The 24,643-nt window shown below is 41.9% G+C and overlaps 1 protein-coding gene across 1 annotated transcript in view; it reads left to right on the top strand.

The window, feature by feature from the left end:
* dchs2 (dachsous cadherin-related 2) overlaps window positions 1-19,314 on the top strand; it is a 37,513-nt gene extending 18,199 nt beyond the window's left edge. Inside the window, exons 12-21 of the mRNA XM_056408721.1 lie at window positions 4,234-4,368; window positions 8,924-9,133; window positions 9,583-10,443; window positions 10,861-10,974; window positions 11,621-11,832; window positions 11,963-12,114; window positions 12,856-12,986; window positions 13,113-13,399; window positions 14,315-14,456; window positions 16,139-19,314. Of these exons, the coding sequence (XP_056264696.1) occupies window positions 4,234-4,368; window positions 8,924-9,133; window positions 9,583-10,443; window positions 10,861-10,974; window positions 11,621-11,832; window positions 11,963-12,114; window positions 12,856-12,986; window positions 13,113-13,399; window positions 14,315-14,456; window positions 16,139-18,744 (4,850 nt within the window). The 3' untranslated portion in view covers window positions 18,745-19,314. The remainder of the gene's footprint in view (window positions 1-4,233; window positions 4,369-8,923; window positions 9,134-9,582; window positions 10,444-10,860; window positions 10,975-11,620; window positions 11,833-11,962; window positions 12,115-12,855; window positions 12,987-13,112; window positions 13,400-14,314; window positions 14,457-16,138) is intronic.
* Window positions 19,315-24,643: the final 5,329 nt, after the last annotated feature.

Genomic DNA, 24,643 nt, shown 5'->3' with positions numbered 1-24,643 from the left:
CAGCGTTTTTTGGTGTTAGTTATGTGTTTTGGGAGTTAACGCTGTCATATAAAAGTAAAAAAAATTGAAGAAAAGGATTCTTCAAGAAACTAAAAGAAGAAACACTAGTCGCAGCCCTGGATTAAATGTTAGCAGTAATAATTAATCTATAGTGTAAAATAAATTAAAAAGTATAATCCTTTGGCCCATTAAATGTCAAAAAGAAATTTGAAAAATGCCCATTACAATTTTCAAAGTCCCAAAATGATGGTCCACATGTGTTTGGCCCGACCAATATTTAAAGTTTATGATCGCATCAAACGAATAATCGCACCAAATCCTTACACTGGAGAAGCTGGAACATTTTAGCTTTAAAAATGATCCGAACAAATGATGACTCCTTTATTAATCAACGACTTCTTGCAATTCAAATTGTTATAAAGTCTTCGAAATAAATGTTTATATGTAAGAGAAAATTACAAGGCAAAAATGTGAGAGAAACACTTTCCGTGGAAAGAGATGTGATGTAAAGATGGAGGGGAAGAAATAGTCATTTAATGTTCCTACGTACATAAGTAAACTTAGCACAAGTTGCAGAATGTTTTCTCCTGGTTGATTATTTTCTGGATTGCAGGGCAAGAAAATGTAGGTTTTTATTTTTAAAAAGGGCACTTACATATCTATTTTTTTGTGTGTAGAGTTTTTACAAATGTTTTTCTAGACATACCATTTCTTCCTCAAGTATGAGCAAATAAAGAATAATCTGAATACACTCTGAACCGGAACGACTCAACAGCACCTCGGGTCCTATTGATGGAGAGGACGTGGTCCAGGCTGTCAAAAAAGTGAAGATTTACTTTATGAGATGAAAAATCTCTGGACTTAAAAAATATTAGAGGAGCTGCAGTTTTCATCCCATAGCATTCGGGTTCAGCCAGAAGCGGAGAAGGCAGTATGCCTCCAAGGAACCTAGATGGCAGCACTAGCTTGTCTCCTTGAGGCCGAACAGCTTCAAACCACTGACCCAATATGCATGAAAACAAACAGTGCCACATAAATATAACATGAAACACATACAAAAAGTTCCTGAGCTCAAAGATATTGGTGTATTTTATCATATTAGTGTATTTTATCATATTGGTGTATTTTATAGACGTGAATAGATGTAGGTTTTAAAAACAACAACTGTGTAGCATTTAAACCTGTTGCAATATTTAAAATACTAAATATACTAAAAGGCAAAAAAAAGAGGAAATTCCCCTTCAACATTTCTCTGTTTTAAGAATAAAGTACTAGTTTGTTTTTAAAGCGAAAAAACCACATGACGCAGTGGAGCGGCAGTGAATCACGCCCGTCGTCTGTTTTCTTTCTCTCCGTCCGCGGTTTGATTGAAACCAAGCGCCGCTCCTTTATCCTCCGCGCGGCGTTCCGTTTGTTTTCTTCTTCACGTGCTTTACGTTCACTGGGGCGCCCCCGGACAAACTCATTCATCTCAGCCCCGTAATCATATTCACAAATCTACACATCGGTCTCCTGTTTATTTAAACACGTTGTGCTCAGGGGAGAGGGGGGGGGGATGCATGTCATCCAATACTGACGGTGGAGGGCATGTGGCAGGAGGATCTGCACAGGAGGGGTTTTTCGATGTGAACTCGGTGTGAGAATTGTCCGAGAACAAGCCAGCGCGCGGCTCCACTGGGAGATTTTGGAAGAGGTCCTCTCTGGTGATGATTTCCATAATCCGAGCCATCTGTGCCAATAGGCGCCGTGTTTTTCTTCCGTCTCCTCGCATCGCCTCGTCTGGCAGCTCGGCCCCGCTCTCCCGGCAGTCTCATTTGATTAGCATTCCCCCAACGCTCCCCAAAGATGACCGTTGTGTTGCGCTCGTGTCTGCCGCCGGGATCGAGTTTCCCGCGGGTTGGAGTCGCCCAGAGGAGAAGTACGACGTCAACGAGCGTGACAGCCGGCCTTCGTGTTTCTCAGAGTTTCACTTTTGTTCAGATGTTCTGAAGGAAATTTTTTTTTTTTTAAAGAATAGCTGCGTTGTCCCCTGGGTTAAAATATGTATTTAAATACACAACCTACACTACCGTTCAAAAGTTTGGGATCACCCAGACAATTTCGTGTCTTCCATGAAAAATCACTTTTATTTATCAAATGAATATAAAATGTAGTCAAGACATTGACAAGGTTAGAAATAATGATTAATATTTGAAATATTAATTTTGTTCTACAAACTTCAAGCTCAAAGGAAGGCCAGTTGTATAGCTTATATCACCAGCATAACTGTTTTCAGCTGTGCTAACATAATTGCACGGGTTTTCTAATCAGACATTAGTCTTCTAAGGCGATTAGCAAACACAATGTACCATTAGAACACTGGAGTGATCGTTGATGGAAATGTTCCTCTATACACCTATGGAGATATTTCATTAGAAACCAGACACTTCCACCTAGAATAGTCATTTACCACATTAACAATGTAGAGAGTGTATTTCTGATTAATTTAATGTTATCTTTATTGAAAAAACAGTGCGTTTCTTTGAAAAATAAAGTCATTTCTAAGTGATCCCAAACTTTTGAACGGTAGTGTATGTCTATAGAAATCTAATATTTTCCAATCTGCATTTATTTTTCATAGATTGTCGCCGTCGTGGCGACGTTTTCGGTTTCTAATTCTATTTTAATATCTAATAACATTCAAAAGTGTCCATCCAGTTAGAGAACCATTGGCGGTGGTGTTGGTTTGACTCAAATTACAACAACAAAAACACATGTTCTTACTAAGCTGCTGTACAAAAACAACCATGAAACATATTCACCCACAAAGCGAGCAGCAGAAGTCAGACTTATTTCTTTGTGAGAAAATCCACTGATAGCTGATCTCAGTGAGGAGACGCAGGCCTCAAGGCCTGCATGATGGAGGTAGCTTATGTTTCACGACACCACCCCTCATATTGTCTTTCATCCCCGGGACACTGCATCCATTCTCCGGCAGCGGAGCGCTCCCCAGTCATGGTTTTGCTCCGCTGTCCGTTTTTTTCAAGGTGATTGTGTGATTTACCAAACCCCGAGGTCCTGTTTTCAATATGGCATCTGTTACTGCCGGGTCTGAAGATGATGAGGCGGCCATAAATATGACCTCACCTGATGAGGTGCTGAACTCAACCTCGGGACCGATGTGGATGCTGAGATTGAAAGAAAACGTGATTTTAGAAAGTTTTTTTTTCTTGTTTTGCAGAAGAAGAAGAAAGCTCAATTATGTCAATATTAACTTATTTCAGATCTTATTCACGACAAAGACAATATTACATTTCTAAGAATGATAACTGAAATAACTCTCAGCGTGGACTTTACTTTTAAATAAAAGAATATTTCTATACAGAGCCATATGTTAAATATATATGTTATAATTATAACATAAAACATAAAAATAAAAATAAACAGGGCAAAATTATTTTTATAAATTTATAAAAATAATTTTGCCCTGTTTTATTTTTACCTTCGCATTGAAAATGCGGAAGTTTATGTTTTGATCGCCGTGTATTTATTTATTTATTTATTTGTATGCGTGTTATTCGCAAAACTCAAAAAGTATTGAACCGAATCGCATGCAATTTGGTGGGATGATTGGTTATTATCCGGGGACCATTTGATTAGATTTTGGGATCGATCGGGTCAAAGTTCAAGGTCAAAGGTCATGAACAGGTCAAAATCTTCTTGAATCGCATGAAATTTGGTGGGATGATTGGTTATTATCCGGGGACCATTTGATTAGATTTTGGGATCAATCGGGTCAAAGGTCATGGAAAGGTCAACATCTTTTTTTTTTACCATAGCACGATACATTTGTGTCCAATTGGCATGAAACTAATGCCAAAATGTTCATAATTCAATGCCCAATCTTGTGATATGCGAAGGTATGCGCTCTACCTAGTGCCCATTCTAGTTTTTAATGTTTATATCTGACATTTTTGTATTTATTTTATGGTAATATATCTAAACAAATATCAACTTCGATGCACATGCTGGGCACCGTGTGGTACAGAACACTCAAATGAATAAATCAATAACCATAATAATAATTAGAATAATAATATTGGAACCTTAATTATAGTGTTTTTTGTTTTTGTTTGTGCTAATGCTAAGTACTTTCCCAGACATTTTATGAAATGAGGTTTTGTTTTGAGGTCAGTAGGAGAGCTCACAGCCGGTAACCTCCCGTGTTCCCCCCCCCCCCCCCCCCCCCCCCAGAGGAGAACGCCGTGGTGTGGTACAGTCTGTTGCCCGGCGCCGGCTACGACCTCTTCAGCATCAACCCTTACACCGGCCTGATCACCACCACCTCCTACCTGGACCGAGAGCAGCAGCATCACTTCACTCTCAGAGGTAAAACTGTTGCACCCGAGAGAGACCGATATAGTTATGTATCTATATTACATATATATACAGTGCATCCGGAAAGTATTCACAGCGCTTCATTTTTTCCACATTTTGTTATGTTACAGCCTTATTCCAAAATGGATTAAATTCATTATTTTTCTCAACATTCTACACACAAAAACCCATAATGACAAAGTGAAAACTGTTTTTTGCAAATTTTTGCACATTTGTGAAAAATAAAGAACGAAAACATAACATGTACATAAGTATTCACAGACTTTGCTCAATACTTTGTTGAAGCACCTTTGGCAGCAATTACAGCCTCAAGTCTTCTTGGGTATGATTCCACAAGCGTGGCACACCTATTTCTGGGCAGTTTCTCCCATTCTTCTTTGCAGAACCTCTCAAGTTCCATCAGGTTGGATGGGGAGCGTCGGTGCACAGCCATTTTCAGATCTCTCCAGAGATGTTCAATCGGGTTCAAGTCAGGGCTCTGGCTGGGCCACTCAAGGACATTCAGAGTTGTCCCGAAGCCACTCCTTTGTTATCTTGGCTGTGTGCTTCGGGTCGTTGTCCTGTTGGAAGATGAACCGTCGCCCCAGTCTGAGGTCCAGAGCGCTTTGGAGCATGTTTTCATCCAGGATGTCTCTGTACATTGCTGCATTCATCTTTCCCTCAATCCTGAATAGTCTCCCAGTTCCTCCCGCTGAAAAACATCCCCACAGCATGATGCTGCCACCACCATGCTTCACTGTAGGGATGGTATTGGCCAGGTGATGAGCAGTGCCTGGTTCCCTCCAGACATGACGCTTGGCATTCAGGCCAAAGAGTTCAATCTTTGTTTCATCAGACCAGAGAATTTTGTTTCTCATGGTCTGAGAGTCCTTCAGGTGCTTTTTTGCAAACTCTAGGCGGGCTGTCATGTGCTTTTTACTGAGGAGTGGCTTCCGTCCGGCCACTCTACCAAACAGGCCTGATTTGTGGAGTGCTGCAGAGATGGTTGTCCTTCTGGAAGGTTCTCCTCTCTTCATAGAACAAGGCTGGAGCTCTGTCAGAGTGACCATCGGGTTCCTGGTCACCTCCCTGACGACGGCCCTTCTCCCCCGATCGCTGGGCGGCCAACTCTAGGAAGAGTCCTGGTGGTTCCAAACTTCTTCCATGTCCGGATGATGGAGGCCACTGTGCTCATTGGGACTTTCAATGCTGCAGAAATCTTTCTGTACCCTTCGCCAGATCTGTGCCTCGATACAATTCTGTCTCGGAGGTCTATAGATAATTCCTTGAACTTCATGGCTTGGTTTATGCTCTGATATGCACTGTCAACTGTGATACCTTAGATAGACAGGTGTGTGTCTTTCTCAATCATGTCCAATCAACTGAATTTAGCACAGGTGGACTCCAATCAAACATCTCAAGGATGATCGGTGGAAACAGGAGGCACCCGAGCTAAATTTTGAGTGTCATGGCAAAGGCTGTGAATACTTATGTACATGTTATGTTTTCGTTCTTTATTTTTAACAGATTTGCACAAATTTGCAAAAAACAGTTTTCACTTTGTCATTATGGGTTGTTGTGTGTAGAATGTTGAGGAAAATAATGAATTTAATCCATTTTGGAATAAGGCTGTAACATAACAAAATGTGGAAAAAGTGAAGCGCTGTGAATACTTTCCGGATGCACTGTACATATACAACATCACCATTTCTCTTTGATACCTTGATTCTCAAAAAAACAACTGACACCATTCTTTGAGAGTTCACAAACAAGGCCATGACTGAAACACAGGAAATATAGAAATGAAGGCGGAAAAGGCAACATGCAACAGAAAGACTCATGTTCAACTCCTCAAAATAAAGAACGTAAGGATAAATAAAGGATATTTTGCACAAGTTTTAGTTTCCTAAAACGGGTCCGAACACGAAAATGAAGAGGTTGTTCCATAAAAACAAACATTTTCCTGATCCGATGGGAGGTCCTGGGACAGGGATGTCATATGTGTACAGATTGTAAAGCCCTCTGAGGCAAATTTGTAATTTGTGATAATGGGCGAGACAAAATAAACTGAATTAAATTGAATTGAATTGCATGAAAAGCAACCGCTGTTACAAAACAGGTGGTTCTCAAGGCTGAAAACAAACGAAGAGTAAACACGCTTATATTACACAGATATAGTTACGTATATATATATATATATATATATATATTATATATATAACATACACTACCGTTCAAAAGTTTGGGGTCACTTAGAAATGTCTTTATTTTTCAAAGAAAAGCACTGTTTTTTCAATAAAGATAACATTAATCAAAAATACACTCTATACATTGTTAATGTGGTAAATGACTATTCTAGGTGGAAACGTCTGGTTTCTAATGAAATATCTCCATAGGTGTATAGAGGCCCATTTCCATCAACTATCACTCCAGTGTTCTAATGGTACATTGTGTTTGCTAATCGCCTTAGAAGACTAATATCTGATCAGAAAACCCTTGTGCAATTATGTTAGCACAGCTGAAAACAGTTATGCTGGTGATATAAGCTATACAACTGGCCTTCCTTTGAGCTTGAAGTTTGAAGAACAAAATTAATACTTCAAATATTAATCATTATTTCTAACCTTGTCAATGTCTTGACTATATTTTCTATTCAATTTTCAATTCATTTGATAAATAAAAGTGAGTTTTCATGGAAGACACGAAATTGTCTGGATGACCCCAAACTTTTGAACGGTAGTGTATATAGTTACGTATATATCTGTGCAATCAAATGCAATTTAAAGTGTATTACGCTAAATGGCAAATGAGCAGTGGCGCTACATCACACATCTGAGGCCACCAAATGAACGGGTTTGTTAATGAGCGCCATTCTGGAGAGTCGGTCGCCTGATCCCGCTCAGCAGGTGAGTGATTAATCCCGTCGTGCGTGTGCAACATTTGCGCAAAAGAAAACAAGCGACAATCAGGAGCTGATGGGTAAATAATCTAACACTTCATAATCTCCAGATGGGTGAGAGATTAAGTTGATGTCGGTTTAAAGGTCGTGTTGACCAGCGAGACCAACGGCTGTGATCGGGATTCCCCGAATAAAAAAATGTCCTTTCATGAAAATCTTCTCCAAAAGTTGTGAAGCTCAACCACGACCAACCGCTCGAAGACCCGTGATTCTACGGGTTATAAAACATATCGAAAAGAAATGTAAAGCTGCCACATCAAGCCTATTTTCAAACGGAGACATTTCTCTCTTCGTTCTCTGCTTCTCGTTCCCTTCCTTCTCTCGTGACATGCTTCACAGCCAAAGTCGTAAAGAATTCGGTCTTTTATTAGACGGCAACATAATTCGGGGGATTGATTTACGTTGAGGAAACAGTGAACTTTTAAAGGTCTGAGGTACGGCATGTCTAACCTCCCCTGACTGCTCCCTCTGCCTTTTGAAGTGTTTGCTTTCACTCCCCCGTGGGCTGACACAGCTATTACATGCAAACCGCTCAGCCGTGTTTAATGACCAACTGCTTTCAGATGTTTTATCATAACATGTGCACGGTCGGCGGCACGATGAACAATTACATTTAATCGCAGAAAAAGCGTAAAAAGCGTTTGAAGTTGTGCCAGAACCGCGTGGTGGGGGGGCTGATTTGGGAAATATTGAAATATGTGGGGACAATTTTGCCTGCTGGCAGATGAATTTGGAAAGAAATAAAAAATATTTTCGGCATGTATAAAAAAGCTGTCTCACTATATTTAATGTTAACAGGATTTTTAAAATTTTTTTTAACTTTTGTATTTTCAACAAAAGAGAGCAATCCTTGACACTTAAATAAATAAACACAGCAAAACAAACAGCATACATTTAAAACTGTAGTATCAGTATCTATAGTCCAGCCGACTGCGAGTACAAGTGCCAAACTTCCACTTACATAAAAATCTACATCAACAAATGCCCCCCCACACACACACACACACACACAACCATACATATCCACATACACACCCGCACAGTAGTCCCACCCTCCCCTTCCCACATTTATATACTTTTACACATAAACTCCACGGGGAAGTTTCAATGAGGGGGGGGATGGAGTACAATTGATTACAATTAAATGATATAAGCAGTAGATATAAAATAAATAACCAAAGTAACATAAAAGACATTAATCCTAAAGATGTTGTTGACCCACTCAACTTACTTCTAGCACCGTTATCAAGTCAAATAACTGAAAGCCTCAAATACTTGAGCTTTGGAGGTATTTGGTCATCGGCCGATGTCTTTTCCACCAGCCTCAGTGTTTTTATTTTATTTTAAACATTTCACCCTTCAAGCATCTGCATGTTACAACTTACCAGCGTCGTTGTTAGCATGAGCAGCTTCACAGAGCTGCTGGTGGCGGCGGACTCTAATTTACAAAAAGCCCGTCTTTGTGGCCCAGTGGTGAACCAACATATACACGGTGACTGCAGCGTCCCTGGTCCTATTACTGATTTCCCATGACCGTCAAAACAAGATAAAAATGCGCCCGAGATTCCTGCCGCGAGCGTACGGTGTGACTTCCTCTCGGTTCTGCAGTGCGGGCTCGTGACAGCGGCTCGCGGCCTCTGTCGGGTACGGCCACGGTGCTCTGCTCGGTGCTGGACGACAACGACAACCCTCCGGAGTTCATGCAGTCCTCCTTCCAGATCAGCCTGCCAGAAAACCTTCCTCCAGGGGTGGTCCACACGGCTCAGGCCTCTGATCCAGACCACGGAGAAAATGGAACGATACACTACTCCATTTTAGGTAAGGAGTCCGGAGAGTCCTCTGTACTGTATATCAAGCTATTTGGGTCGTGATTTGGTATTTTGGGCTGTTATTTATAACAATTGTTAACACCAAATTAAAGGCTAAGATCTGAAAACTCATTGACATGATGAAAAAAATGGTCCAAAAGGGGAAAGACACTAAGCGATCATACAGGGGTTTTTTAAAACGCTGATGTAAGCCAAACTCGTTTGGGAGAGAAAATGTAGGCAAATCATGAAACGTCCCAAACTGTCCAATCATACTTTCAATTATTGTACTTGCAAAGTTCGTCTGTGCAATGAGGCATTCTTAGGGACATTTCAGATTATTCCTCAACTCTTGTCTCTTTTACAACCTGTGTGAATGTTGTCAAGATCTCTGTCATTACTTTGTTGAGTTCAATAGTTCGACATGAACCAGGAACTTCCTTTATTTTCCGTCCTTAGACGACGCCTACAGAGGTCGCTTCACCATCGACAGCCGCACCGGTGCCGTCAGCACCACACAAGTCCTCGACCGCGAGGAAATGCAGAATTACACACTCACCCTCGAGGCCCGGGACTGTGGCCCCGCCCCGCTGCGCTCCTCCACCCGACTCCGGCTGCTGCTGCTGGACCAGAACGATAACGCTCCCTCCTTCGCCCGCAAGAGCTACCGCGCCTCCGTCAGCGAGGGCCTCCCTGCGGGAGCGGAGGTCCTGCGCGTCAGCGCCTCCGATCCCGACGAGGGCTCCAACGGGGACCTGACCTACTCCCTGACGGAGGACGGCGGCCAGGGGGCCTTCTCGGTGGACGCTGTCACGGGAGTGATCCGCACCACCAGGTCTCTGGACCGAGAGAGCCGGGCGCAGTACACCCTCAGAGCCGTGGCCGCCGACGGCTGCACCCGAGGGCCGCTGAGCGCCGCGGCCTCGCTGACCATCCGGGTGGAGGACGTGAACGACAACGCGCCGGCGTGCGCGCAGAATCCCGTCACCGCGTGGGTCTCCGCGAGGACTCCGCCCGACCGGATAGTGGCCACGGTGGCGGCGACCGACGCCGACCAGGGCGACAACGGCACCGTGCGGTTCACGTTGTCCGACGGGGAAAACCTGTTCGACGTCAACGCCGAGACGGGAGAGATTTCCCTGAGGAGACGAGTGAGAGCGGGTTTCTCCGGGAGGAAGCTGCAGGTGGTGGTTTCAGACGACGGGCAACCTGCCCTGACCGCCACCTGTCTGGTTTTCATCCATCGGAAGGGAGAGCACGAAGGACTGCAGTTCACAGACAAGGTGTACAACGCGACCGTGAAGGAGAACAGCAGAGCGGGTTAGGGTTCTCCACATTTCTGTCTTTCTGTTTTCATGACATTTAACCCTCCTGTTACCTTAGGGTCAATTTGACCACATTCAATGTTTAATGTCGGTGTTCTTTCGGGTCAATTTGACCCCAGGCTGTTTTTCACTGTCAAACATATAAGAAATATCAACTTTTTTATATATTTAAAGGGCTATTTAGGTAGTCAACAAACAAACATAAAGTACCTCACACTTAAACTTGGAAAACAATATTAATTCTAATAATTTTCTGGAGGTTTTAATTGCTGGGGTCAAATTGACCCCGAGGGTAAAATATGTCAGTAAATATAAAGGTAACAGGAGGGTTAAACATTGAATGGGGTCAAATTGACCCTAAGGTAACAGGAGGGTTAAACCCTTCACCGACCATCTCACTCTCTTTCTGAAGGCACTTGGATTGCAAAAGTGGAGGCCAGCGACCAAACCAGCAGCAGGCAAAGGATCACCTTCACCATATTTAATGGCAACGAGAATCATATTTTCTCCATCAACCGTCACACGGGTAAGAAACGCAACCAGCGCATTGCTTTTGTTCTTTTTTTTTCGTGCCGCCCATCCAGCGTTGTAGCCGGAGTGGACTGGTTATCATTAGCAGATGGGATTCTTGTATTTACAGGAAAGTCATGCATACTTTCATCAATTGAGTTATTGCTAATAGACCAGATTCTCATTCACTCATCCATTTTATTTTCCACAAATGCATCCAGAAAATAACTTTTGGTTTCCCGTCCTCATAATTGTGTGGGTTTAACCAAGAAGAGCGTCTAACCCAACCATTTTGGGCTTTTGTTATTTTATGTGTTTCTTTTCAAAATGTCCTTCCAGCTTATCTGCTTCATCTGGTTGTTTATAGACAAGTATTTCCTCAAGAATTATGAATGTTGCCTGCCTGATTATTATCATATTCTATTGGGATTCATGTTTCCATAAAGTAATGAAGTAGTCGCAGTTACACTAAAATACACATTATTATTCTGACATAGGGGCAAATACCTTTTTAGGGTTGCCACAAAGACGTGAAACTAAAAATGCTTTTAAGAGATAAAAAGTGATGTTTTTCTTTCCATTGCTGTGACTTCATTTGTCTCGAATGTTGTCTTTGCAAAGTTTTCTTGATACAGTGACATATATGTGTTCCTCTCATCCAGGTGAGATCCGTGTGCAGAAGGATAACTCTCTGGACTATGAGGCGAGCCCTCAGATCCAACTGGTGGTGCTGGCTGACAACGGGCTGCAGACGGCTCACTGCCGGGTCTCCATCGGCCTGCTGGACACCAACGACAACGCGCCGGTGTTCGAACACAGCAGCTACAGAACAGCTGTCTGGGAGGGGCAAGTGCACAACACCTACATCATGCAGGTAGACAGTACGAGTATTTATGCGCTCTTTGATATTGGAAATACTGTCCCTGATATTTCATATGTTCAGTTGTGATCAATTTTGGCGAGGTGTTATTAATTACGATGACTTTGCGTATTTTTTTCCGCAGGTGTTTGCGTCCGATGCCGACAGCGGGGCGAACGGGCAGATCGAGTACTCCATCGTGTCCGGTAACCCCAACGAAGCGTTCGTCGTGGACTCTGTTCGCGGGATTCTTGCCACCAAAGTCTTACTGGACCGCGAGATCACCCCCTCGTACAAGTACGCCGACTATTAAAGTCTCATGGGAGCTTTTCTAGAATGTATGATGAGACTTTGTTTGCATTCAGCGATCACACATCCCGTGAGGCTCAGTGTCAAACCCTTGTGTCGTTGTTGTGTGCGAACAAAACAATAAGTGTTTGTTAGGAGATGGAAGCGAGACTTCTTTCTTTGTTTAGATGAGTTTTAATGGGACGTCATTAAGTGTAGAGTCAATGCGTGTGGTCACAGTGAGAGGGCCTTTCTGGCACCGCGGGCAATTACCAAATGGCTGCTGCATTACTGCGTTCGACAAATCATTGTTGCTCACAAATTGTAGAAAAATAAGTTCTACAGCGCTCTTCCAATTTCATGCATGGTTTACTAGTTTAATAGTTGAAACATGTCGACTGTGAATGAGTGAGAGGAAATTATCTTGTTGCAAATTTGATGAATTGGGCCTCTGATTCAGCTATATTTTTATGAGTGCAAACTCCTAATCTTCTTTAATATAAAGCTGTCTGACAAATTACCTTTTTTTAAAAATATATAAAGTAGTTAAAAGTAATTCGGTGCAACGGTCAAACATCTGCTCAAGTGAAAGAATTACCGATTTTAGATTATATGGAAAAAGTAGAAGGACTTAAACATATCTATATAATAACTATATTTCATACGTTTCCAGCCCAGAATAATACGATGATACCCCATCCCTAATATGCAAAGTGGCATCATGTGCTTTACTGCCTTTTCATATTACAGGCTGGTTCTGCAGGCAGCAGACAGGGGGAACCCTCGTCTCAGCAGCACCGCCACCTTCAGGGTCCAAGTGGTGGACGTCAATGACAACAGCCCTGCCATCCCCCCCATGGAGCCTGTGGTTATAGCCGAGAGTAAGACCAGCCCCCTCTGCTCTCTGACTGCTTGCAGTGATAAACACTCCCGATATACTGTCTATACACTGTCTATGTTCTTTATCTGTTTGTGGACTTATTTCGATGTTTTCTGTTTCACTTCAGACCTGCCGGCAGGTTACATGGTCACCCAGGTGACCGCCAACGACGTAGACCTGAGCTCGACCATCACCTACAGCTTTTCAGACAACAGTAGCACCAACTTTCCCTTTGCTATTGACCGATACACCGGTGTGGTCACCCTGACTCGAGCCCTGGACTACGAGGAGCAGACCGACTACACGTTGGCGGTCTGGGCGTCTGATTCCCTCCACCAGACGACCGGAGAGGTCAAAGTTGAAGTGCTTGACGTCAATGACAACGCTCCAGTGTTCACCGAGGTCTCCTACCAGGTACAGATGAGATATTTATCGATCGAAAGGTTCCGCAAAAAAGACGATATATGTATTTGTTACAGTAAAATGACAGTAGGAAAAACTTTCTATGACATGTTTTATTCAGGATTTAAATAACATTGTTTATTCATGTTTATTATCAGAGTAATTAACAAGAAAGAATATTTTTGAATTAACAGGTTTTTAAAGTCTTTGTGACTGATATTATAAAGCATTAATACATGTAAATTAACCATACACGTATAAGACTAGCTATATAGAACATACATTGTGATCTTACTGCAGGTCTATTGAGAATTGGTTCTCAATTGATTTTACCTGGTTAAATAAAGGTCATATATGTATATATATATATATATATACACTACCGTTCAAAAGTTTGGGGTCACTTAGAAATGTCATTATTTTTCAAAGAAAAGCACTGTTTTTTCAATAAAGATAACATTAATCAAAAATACACTCTATACATTGTTAATGTGGTAAATGACTATTCTAGGTGGAAACGTCTGGTTTCTAATGAAATATCTCCAGAGGTGTATAGAGGCCCATTTCCATCAACTATCACTCCAGTGTTCTAATGGTACATTGTGTTTGCTAATCGCCTTAGAAGACTAATGTCTGATTAGAAAACCCTTGTGCAATTATGTTAGCACAGCTGAAAACAGTTATGCTGGTGATATAAGCGATACAACTGGCCTTCCTTTGAGCTTGAAGTTTGAAGAACAAAATTAATACTTCAAATATTAATCATTATTTCTAACCTTGTCAATGTCTTGACTATATTTTATATTCAATTTTCAATTCATTTGATAAATAAAAGTGAGTTTTCATGGAAGACACAAAATTGTCTAGATGACCCCAAACTTTTGAACGGTAGTGTAGGTGTGACTCAATATTTGTTCACTCTTCAAGGTTGAGTTGTCGGAGTTGGTTTCAGCGGACACGTTGGTTTTGTCCGTGTCGGCCACCGACAGCGACTCTGGACTCAACGGGAAGATCACCTACCGACTGCTTTCATCTCCTTTACAAGGCTTTTACATCAAGCCAGACGACGGTGAGATCTGCTTTCTGCAATAGCTCTGATATAAATGTCTCATTGACAGTTGAGCCTCACTCAGTGTATACACAGTGTATTTATATATAGATAAGTTGAAGGGTTAAGAAGACGGCAGAGGGATAAAACAAGGATCCAAGATGTATTGCAGTTCTTCTGAAAAACACATTACCCCAAGCTTTACAAGTTGTATAACTTATGATTTTCATAATTCATCCCTTTTATTCTCTGCATTAAAAACAGTTTTTTCTGGCATAGTTAAAGGGGCTCATGCCAAAAAAAGAGCACAGAGAAAGACTTCGCCTCATTCGGAGCAGCATACAGTATCAGGGCTGACTGAATGTTGTCTTTCTGCCAGCAGCACTATATTTCTCCAGTGTTTATAGTTCGCTGGTCTTGGATGTGGGAGTGAGTTTCGTGTGCAGGCGGACATAGAAGCAGCAGTGAAGGCAATTAGAAAGCATTGAGATAAAGTGCTTCAGAGGAGCCATGCCTATCCTATTATCTCCCTTTTAAAAATGTCTAAACCAAGGAAAGAAGATAAATCGCAGAGAGCTGAAATGGAACCAGTTCTGGCCAGTCTTTTCCACTCAAGCGTGATTTATGGGCTTCTGTCATGTTTGAACTCTAAAGTTTAATATCAAAGAAATGTTTTTGCCCATATTTTGCCACGAGAAGCACAAACAGAAAGGGAAAATTGCATCAATGTTGACCAACGCTCTCTAAATCCAGAACTTTAATTTGGTGCTTTTGTGGTGCAATGTTTCCAAAACCTATTTGTTTCACAGACAATGAATAGTGCTGCTTTAGTGTAAAGCCTCAGAATGAAGTTACCCTGGAGAAAAGTTTAAGTGGCAATGAAGTAGAACCATAAATTGAATGGACAAACACTTTATTGTCATCCAAGAAGAACATTTGCTCCAACAGTCGGCATATGGAATTCATAAAAGAATAGTCACACAGGGAATTAGTTGCCTTGCGATGTCGAATGACAATATAGATTTAACCGCCAGTATATTGTCATATAAATATACATGTTTTATAGTAATCCAGAAACAATCACTGTATTTGTTAAACCATCTGTTAAATCAATCAAAACTACTTTTATAGTTTTACATTGGTCAGACCAGATGTCGGGGCTTTCTGAGTTTTTCTAAAGGCTTTCATTGTAAAACAAAATCAAAATTGTTCGAATGAGTGTTTAATATGTCGCCAATATAATGGTTTAATATAAGTGAAACAGATTTTAGCATCCGATTCTTTCTTTTTTACATTGAAATCTGAACTATTATTACCTTATAAAGGTGTTGTTAAAAATGCGTCGGCAAACAGTTGCCTCTTTGCACATTCAGCAGAAACGCAGCAACATCCGCATTCATTTTGGAGTTGTGTCTATTACTAGCCGACAACACTAAATCCAAGAGTCAATCACTTTTTAGCCTTATTTTACTTTCTGCCAACTCCTCAGAGAAATGTAACTTTAGTTGGACATGGGGGAGCATTCGGCGTGCTAGATCCTCCAGTCGGAAAACGACAGCAATTAGCTAAATTAATCTCAATATAAATGAGGTGTTAACAGTGTGTGGGTTTTGTCACTATCGGCAACATTGGATCCTTTTTGTTATTATTTAAAAAATGGTTATGGCAGGTTTGTAAAAAATAACACGTGATTTGTCTTGTAGGGTCTGTTTTTACCAATAAGCCCTTGAAGGCCATCACAAACAGCAACCTGATCCATCTTGTGGTCGAGGCCCGAGACGAAGGCGAACCCGTGCAGTCTACTGTCACCGCCATAGACGTGCTGGTTCTGGACACCAACGACCACGCGCCTTTGTTCCACCAGGACATCTACACGCTCACCGTCCCAGAGGACACGCCCACGGACACCACCCTGCTGACGCTGTCTGCAGAGGACCAGGACTGGAGCCCGGAAAACACCCACTTGGACTACGGCATCCTCAAAGGAAATGAGGAAAGGCGATTTTGTCTGGAAGTCAAAATGGTTCAGGTTGAGAATCGGATGAGAAATGTCGGGAAACTTGTCCTGTGTAACCCTTTAGACCGCGAGACCACGGAGAGCTACACGCTCACGGTGAGCGTGTCTGATCGAGGAATGCCTCCACTGAACAGCTCTGCTGTTGTTATGGTTACTGTGACGGACTGCAATGACAATGCCCCCATCTTTTCCAGCACAGAATACCATGCTCAGGTGAGTGAAAACAGCCATGTCGGTACCAGGCTGGTCCAGGTCAGTGCTCGGGACCCCGACCTGGGAACTAACGGCCTGTTGCGGTATGACATTATCTCAGGGAACAGCAAAGGTCACCTGAAGCTCAACCGTCAATCTGGCCTTCTGGTGGTCAACCGCTCGCTCGACTATGAGGAAGACTCAAAGTACACCCTCACCATCCGAGCATCCGATGGCGTTGAATCATCTGAACGACGTAAAGTGTCTTTTGCAGTGGTCTTCATCACAGTGTTGGATGAAAATGACCACACGCCATACTTCATGTTCCCAACTGTTAACTGTTCCGTGCTGGAGAACCTCCCAACGTTTACCCAAACCTGTTCCGTCCACGCTGTCGACAACGACTTAGGCCTCTACGGCCAGCTCTCCTACTCTGTTGTGTCCTCCTGCTTCATGGACTATGGAAGTGGCAACCCTGAGAAGAAGGAGGCCTTTGCCATCGACCCCTTAACTGGCGACATTCACACCAGACAGACCTTTGATTACGAACGTGAGAGTGAGTACTGCTTTGTGGTGGAGGCCAGGGACAAAGGTGACAAAGCGGCTACAGTGAGAGTGCAGGTGACCATCAAGGGAGTGGATGAGTTCAGTCCCGTCTTCACCCAAAAGCAGTACCATTTCCTCCTGCCAGAAAACGCCAAGCCTGGAGAGACGGTTGGTTACGTGATGGCGATGGACCATGATGGAGGGGCGGATGGGCTGGTGGAGTACTCCCTTGTAAGGTCTTCCCAGTTCTTCTCAATTAACAAAACGATTGGTGCCATTTTCGTGTCGGGTCCTGTATATCGCAGAAGAGGCAGCCATGCCGGTGAGGACATGGTGGAGCTGGTCGTGTCTGCAGGTAGTCCCAGATTGGCCTCCAGGACCACCGCCTGCCTAGTTTTCGTCAATATCTCCAGCTCAGCAGAAGCACTTACCGGATTCCATCTTGACTTGCACATGCTCAGCTTGAGTGTCTCACTCATCATGTTCCTCCTTGTCCTCCTCATTTTCGTGGGCTTGGTTCTCAGGTACAAGATCAAGGAAGCGGCCATCAAAAAGGCCGCTGCAATTGCCGCAAACTCGAACCGCGGCACAGGCTCGCTCGGCACTTCCGATAGCCAAAGTGCGATCTCTCTGCAGGAGATGAAACGGCCCCCCATCATGGTGACCAACAGTGACGCATTGAACCCATACAACCCATCAGACTCGAGCGGCCGTGGATCAGCAGAAGGCGAGACAGCTGAGGACCAGGAGATTAAGTGGATTAATCAGTACCCCTGCCGTAAAAGAGACCAATCTGTGCAAGGCAACCAGGCCACCGAGCTCCCAGACTCAGCTCTCCCGTTGGACGATATCTCCTGCCACTCTATCGATGTAGGGCCGGAGGACATTGTATCTGTCAAAAAACGTTTAGTCACAGGGATGGCCAGCACGGAAAGTCTCCATCACTTCAAAGAGGAGGGAGGCGGTGAGGGGCTCCTTCCTGCAATACTCCGGGTGAGGGATTTGGAGGAGAGCATGAGGACAAATGGGTACGCTCCTCTCTCAGAAGCCCACGCCCGTGCAGATTCTCTCTCTTCACTCATGTGTGTTGAGGAACAGATGCACGGCAGCTACAACTGGGACTATGTTTTGGACTGGGAGCCAAGCTTCCAGCCGCTGGCCTCGGTTTTCACCGATATCGGGATGCTCCCTGGCGAGAAGCTTCAAGGCGGCCGCGAGGACTTGGCAGCAGAGGCGAGCTGTGTCATGTACCCACCGCCGCTCATCACAGGAGTAGCTCAGTCTGGCATAAGGACTGTACCGCCACGAAAACATGGGCGCATGCAGAGTCTGAGTAGGAAGCCATCTTACCCCAAATATGCGTATTCCCCCTTAGCCAGGAGCACAGGATTTACCCCTTCGGCCATGACGCCCACTTTCTCCCCATCGCTGTCTTCTCTCACCATGAAGACCCCCAGTGCCTCACCAGTTGTCTCTGAAACCGGGGTAGGGGGTATCAGACTTGACTCAGGACTCCTCACTGCAAGCTTATTAGAGGCAGAAATCCAGGTATAGACACAAACTTTGATCAAGTGTACCTATAATAATCTTCCTTCGCCATCAGAAGGTATTTCCTTTAGTATTTTAAAAGGTTTTAAGGGACACATTTTAAGTAAAACGAAAATGTATTGACAACCTTTTTATTGTTTTAGACTCATGGGTGTCACAGGTTTGGTCTAAAAGGGGGAATGTCAGGCAAAGTTGTCATTTAAACATTTATTAATAATGTATTTAATTACTTTCGATAAGATTGAGGTGGATTTTATAACTCTTCTGTAATAAAACGTGGAAAAGTCTGAACTCCGTTTTGCATTGTATTCTTATAATTTTGCACTTTGAAAAAGAGCAGATGTTCGAGTGGGCAATTAATTATTCAATGTTTTATTGTAAACATGTTTATATGTGGACAAAATGAAACACTTTGTTATTGCGGTTGGTTGCAGCTTCTAAATAAAAATGGTTCAACTTTAATAAGCGAAGGAAGACAATATTGTATTTAACAGGACTTTAAAGACAAACCCATCTTTGCCTCCCTCTTCTTTAATATATTCTGCCAATAAACTGCCAGTGAAATTGCTTTTCAAACTGAATTTGAATTTTATTCCTTTAATCTAGGACCATTTTTAATGTTAATGTTATATTGTGTTATTCAATTCTAAGAATCATACATACAAAACCAAATTCTTCATTGTTGCTAATTCAGGACGGGTTCAATACATTGCACTGGTCAGCATAATATCAGCACTTTTGATCATGAACAGAAATAGTAAATAATAAATTATAATAAACTGAATTGAAATTGAAATAGTCAATTCCCTTCATGATTGGTTTAGTGTGCTAACTCTAGACTATACAGACCTCCTGTTAATAAACAGCACTTTATGTACAATTTACAGAGAATTGTATGAATTTGTCTTCACACAATAATTAATTAGTGCATGTATGTGAATAATGATATATTTAAAGATAGGATTTCTTAATGTTCATGACGTTTACTATATTAAACAACAATATTTTAGAATGTTCTTAACTTTTGGTAAATAAAAAAAGAACAAACAAAAAAGGATAATAAATCAAGGACATTTTAACACACTGAGCTTCATAAAATATTGTAATTGAATGGCCTCTCTTTAAAATTTCCCCATCATTTATTTTTCTCAAGGCCATTTTCAGTATTCTAGTAGTCTGATTTCAACCTTGTGAACTTTGATGTTTTCCTTAAAAATCGAGTGAAAGATGATTTTCTTTCTTTCATATTGATTTTACTACTTTATAAATAAGGTTTTTCCTTATATTATTGTCTCATTGCAGCTCATTAAAAAAAAACTCTTACATGCAGTATTAGTTCTCTTTATAAATGCCATCGATTATTGGTTACATTTTAATTTATTACAAACGAGACTTTTTATTTGTGTTGCTTGTAACAATAATCTGAACATCTAGGAATTGTGCCTCTCTAAGAAACGTAAAGAAATACGAAGTGATTCAACATGGCTCCACTTGGTCTGCTGTTAACCCAAATGTGCTGGAACATATGAGCTGAGAGCTAAAGTCTTTAATATCAGATAGTTTCATGAGAGATAATAAACAACCCAGACCCTCAACCATACCGGCCACGTGTGTCCTGCATGTAGCCACTGATCGGCACCTAATTATGTATTGACTGTGTTCAGTCTCTCCTCTGCACCCCGGTAGTTTTGACAGGCTCTGCGCTTCTCTGTATTTGAGAGTTCAGCAGGTCCTCGGCCTCGGGGCCACGACGATGGAGAAGATCTCTCTCCATATCAGGTGATCTGGCCAGACAAGCTTCTGTGTCTCGGCACACAGCTCAGCCGTCCGGTTCAGTGGATCAAACACTGAACGTCAGTGAGGCCACAATATTTTCTCAGACGTCAGGAGGTCAAAATATTTCAGAAATAGACTGAGAATTTTGGGGATTGGCAGATACACTTTTTTTTTTATCAACAATACACACTTGAGATTATTAACAGTTTACTGTCAGATGAACCTGTTAGGGAGCTATTTTCATCATGTCTGGGGTGCTGACATACTAATGCATGGTAACTTTTTTCTTCATGTCCTCCTTTTCTTCAATGTTGTTTTATTGTATTGTTTTTCCTTTTTTCAGTTCTGCAACAGGTCCAAAAGTCCGAACCTTTCAAAAAGAATCTTTCATACGTGTTAATCTTAAATTGTTTTGTTAGTTTAGTGTGAGTTATTTATATCTAAACAGGAGGCGAGTTCTCTTTACTGAGCCGACTGTGTTTCTACAGTAGCCCAGAATGGACAAATTGTGGTTCAACCAAGAGCCTTTTTGATTTTCACCGACCTGAAGGCCACCGTAGTTCTCATACACGCATGTGAAAATGTGTTCACCGCAGTCTTGCAAAGGGAGGACTGAGTGAAGGGGGTATTCAGTCGGGTGTAATCTACAACCACACCACTAGATGGCACCAGATAATATACACTGTCCCTTTAAGCGCTTGCGTGTTCGTCAACGTCACCTTCAGTCTACACGGAAGCTGCCATCGCGGTTGATCGATGCAAACCGCATTGGTCTTTTAAAGATTAAATGATATAGTCAGTGTTACTCCCGTACGTCGATTTGATGCAGAGCTGTGCCAACTTGCATCTCGTATTCGCATTGCTAAAGAAATTGGAAATGTGGGCGGACTTTAGAGGCTCTGAGCCAGCCGCATACAGGGACCCTCGTCAAGACGGGGCCTCAAGATTAAAACAGGAACCACTTTTATGGCCCTTATCGTGTCTCGGGACTTTGTGCTTGGGTGAAATATATTCCCAAACAAAAATTTTAATTAGAAAAATGACCACAAACCAGTTGTCACACATTGAACCGGGGGCTTTTGTAGTCTTTTGGGGGGTCTTGGGCCCACTTTGGGCAGGTTGTAATCAAGAACATCATTGAGCAAATGATACTGGTGGAAAGAGCAGTGTCAAAAAAACAGAGTTACATTAAGGCAACTATAGATCTCTAAGCTCCACAGTAATGTATACTCATCTGTATTGAATCATCACTTGTCAAATCTGATCGAGGGTGAGCTCATAGATTCCCCCTGAAGAAAAGATTATCATATGTTAGTCCAATCTGATAATCACTTGGAAGGGGAGCTTTTTGACAAATAAAGCACAGCTGTGTTCTCATCATGGCTTGAATTTCACATTTATCTCTGTTTGCATTACATGGAGAAATGTGCTGGCCTCTGAACAAGTTATGCATTGTGGTTTCTGGTTTGGTTTCTCAGGGAATTTGTTGTGCTGCGATGCACTGGAAGAATTTAAATTAGATACACTCGGCGGAGAATCGTTGGTAGACCGGGAAGGTGCAGTCAGGGTGACACTTGATTAAAATAATAATTTGTTTTCAAATGTTTTCATATCCGGTAATAAGAGTTTTGATGCATTGCATTTGAATAAATACAGAAAAGTTTTACACATGTTGTGTTTACTGCGTTACTATACATTTGAGTTTAGCTAAACTGGAACTTTTTACATTGTCGAATGTCAAATCTAATTAAACCAAAATGCACAAGTCCGATCCTGGTTTGTTATGTCTGGTGCCAGAGGAACAGTGGCTTGTTTAGTTTTTTACCTGAATACCAGTCACACAAAAAAATGTATATATGATGCAGATTTTTGACATGTGCTTTTTATTACAAATTCCACCTGTAAGTGAAGCTATAACAAGAGCCTCTGGGAACTCCTCTGAAGTTCTCTGACACGAAAGATGGTATAGATTATAGACTGAACTCAAACTGGTCTTCAAACTCCATTTTATTTGAGCATATTTTCTTATGTACAATTTTTTTTTCATGGTAAAAAAATGTGGCCATGTATATTTTATGCTGCCTCAACTTTTTTTCTTCTTTTTTTTCACAACAGAAGAATGAGCTTTTAAAAAAACCTTTTCTAGTGTTTAACGTTGAGTCTGTATCGTGAAGCAAATGCAGGAGGGCCTTAACCTCGCATTCTTTTAAATGGCCATCGGGGGGCGACTCCTCTGGTTGCAAAAAGAAGTTTGAGAGAAAATGACCCTTCTTCTGACTTGATTTATTCCTTCAGTAAGCATTGTAAACACAAGTATGGTCTCAAACTCTAGTTTTAAATCTATTCATAACAATACGATGTTCGATTGGTAAATTACGGCCCCATTTAGAGTCAAATACAATAAAACGATAAAACAGGTTATGCTTTAAGGCGTGGCTAATTGTGATTGACAGGCCACTACAACTGCGTAGTCCCGTCTGGGAGCCGTCCGTGGTTTCATGTTACAACTTAAACCCTTTCAAAGTGTGTTTTAGTTCATTTTAACTTTTTTAGTCACCTAAAAATTTATTTTTGTAGCCTTCGGTTACACTTAACTTATAGTTAACTCCAAAAAACAAACTCAAGGCTTCAAAACAGCGGTCTACAGACCAATGGGTGACATCCCGTCCATGTGTACATCCAGTGTGTGGTTATTCCACAAGGCGTAAAGACCTATCAGACCCTCACATACGTGAAGACACTTTACCGCTACTGTAACAGCAACGAGTCTAACGCCATTTAAAAAGGTTTACTCGACAAAAATAAAGTTACAAGATTCATTCTGTGCTCAACTTGGTCATGACGACCCTCGACTGAGGGATCTCGGCTGTGACGTAATCAGTAGCGTCGCTAAAGGAGCATTTCAACATTGTTGTTGCCAATTCTTAAAGCATATCTTATTAATTCAATGCATTGGTACCATGCTGATGTGGAGCAGATTTTATGTTTACAATACTCATCATCTCACTTTAGGGAGCAGGCTTTAAGCAGTTATGACAGTTGTAGCAGGAGAAAATGCCACTAGTTTAAAAGATATTTGGTCATAAACAAACTAATTATCAGTGAACTTCTATAACGTTGTCAGAGTCCCATTTGAAAGCTTCGGGGGGGGAAAGGATAAAAATAGATGCAGCAGAATAAGATAATTTCAACCACAATGCAACTCGACAGTTTGTTTGTGTCTTTGGATATTTTAATGCTGCAGGAATGAGTCCTAAAAGACATAAAATGAGTTGTAGCCTTGAGCTGTAGCCAATGAGGAGCTAGAACGGATTATCTTCCTTTTCAAGCTCGTCGTCTTCAAGGATATCTTGTGATTTTCATATTTGAGATTATAAAAGAAACTTTTTTTTTGAGTGAGAAATTTAACTAACCGACACAAGCGATAAAAGATCCACTTCTTGGTCAATAAAGGATCCACACAGTCACAGTTCTGTTTGTTTTCTCCCGTGTGGAGTGAGAAGTTGCAGGAGAACTTTTTTAGTTCAGGGGAGAAAAAACACAAATCACCATCTTCAGCATCATAAATTCCCATTCGGCCCTTTGACTCCAGGCAATCAACATGCGCTCAGAGTCTCGATATTTCCTCATAAATCTGTAAGTTCATCTAAGTTGCGCTGAAAGATTGTGTAAACATGCTCACGAGGAGAGCACGCTTCACGCTTCATTTGCAAGCTGGAAACAATCCAAAGTTGTCGGTTTTCTCTCCCTTCTCCCCCCCCCCTGAAACAAAAGGGGCATATTTGAAAGCAGAAGAGAGAGAGAGATGTTATGAATTCATTAACAATTTCAACATTTATTTACCATGCAACTATTTCCCCTCAATCCTCACGAAGGAATCTGCAATGCACTGAACGTGAGGAATCACAGAACGAGAACGAGTAAACTGCGCTGACCACATCTTACCGACGTTTTTATCAGAACCATGTGGAGCGTCAGTTTCTATCTTTCTTTTTTTTCTCCAGTCCTTTGACAAGTGTGTGGGATGATGTACGCCAGGGTAGCTGCTGTGGCTGATCCTGATGGAAATGAACACAGACACAGAGCTGGGAACAGGGATTTGGAGAGTGTAGAAACTGGCTTGTTGCCG

The sequence above is a fragment of the Pseudoliparis swirei genome, chromosome 24 (genome assembly GCF_029220125.1).
Source record: "Pseudoliparis swirei isolate HS2019 ecotype Mariana Trench chromosome 24, NWPU_hadal_v1, whole genome shotgun sequence".
Classification (NCBI taxonomy): Eukaryota; Metazoa; Chordata; class Actinopteri; order Perciformes; family Liparidae; genus Pseudoliparis; species Pseudoliparis swirei.
This window is presented reverse-complemented; position numbering and strand designations above follow the sequence as displayed.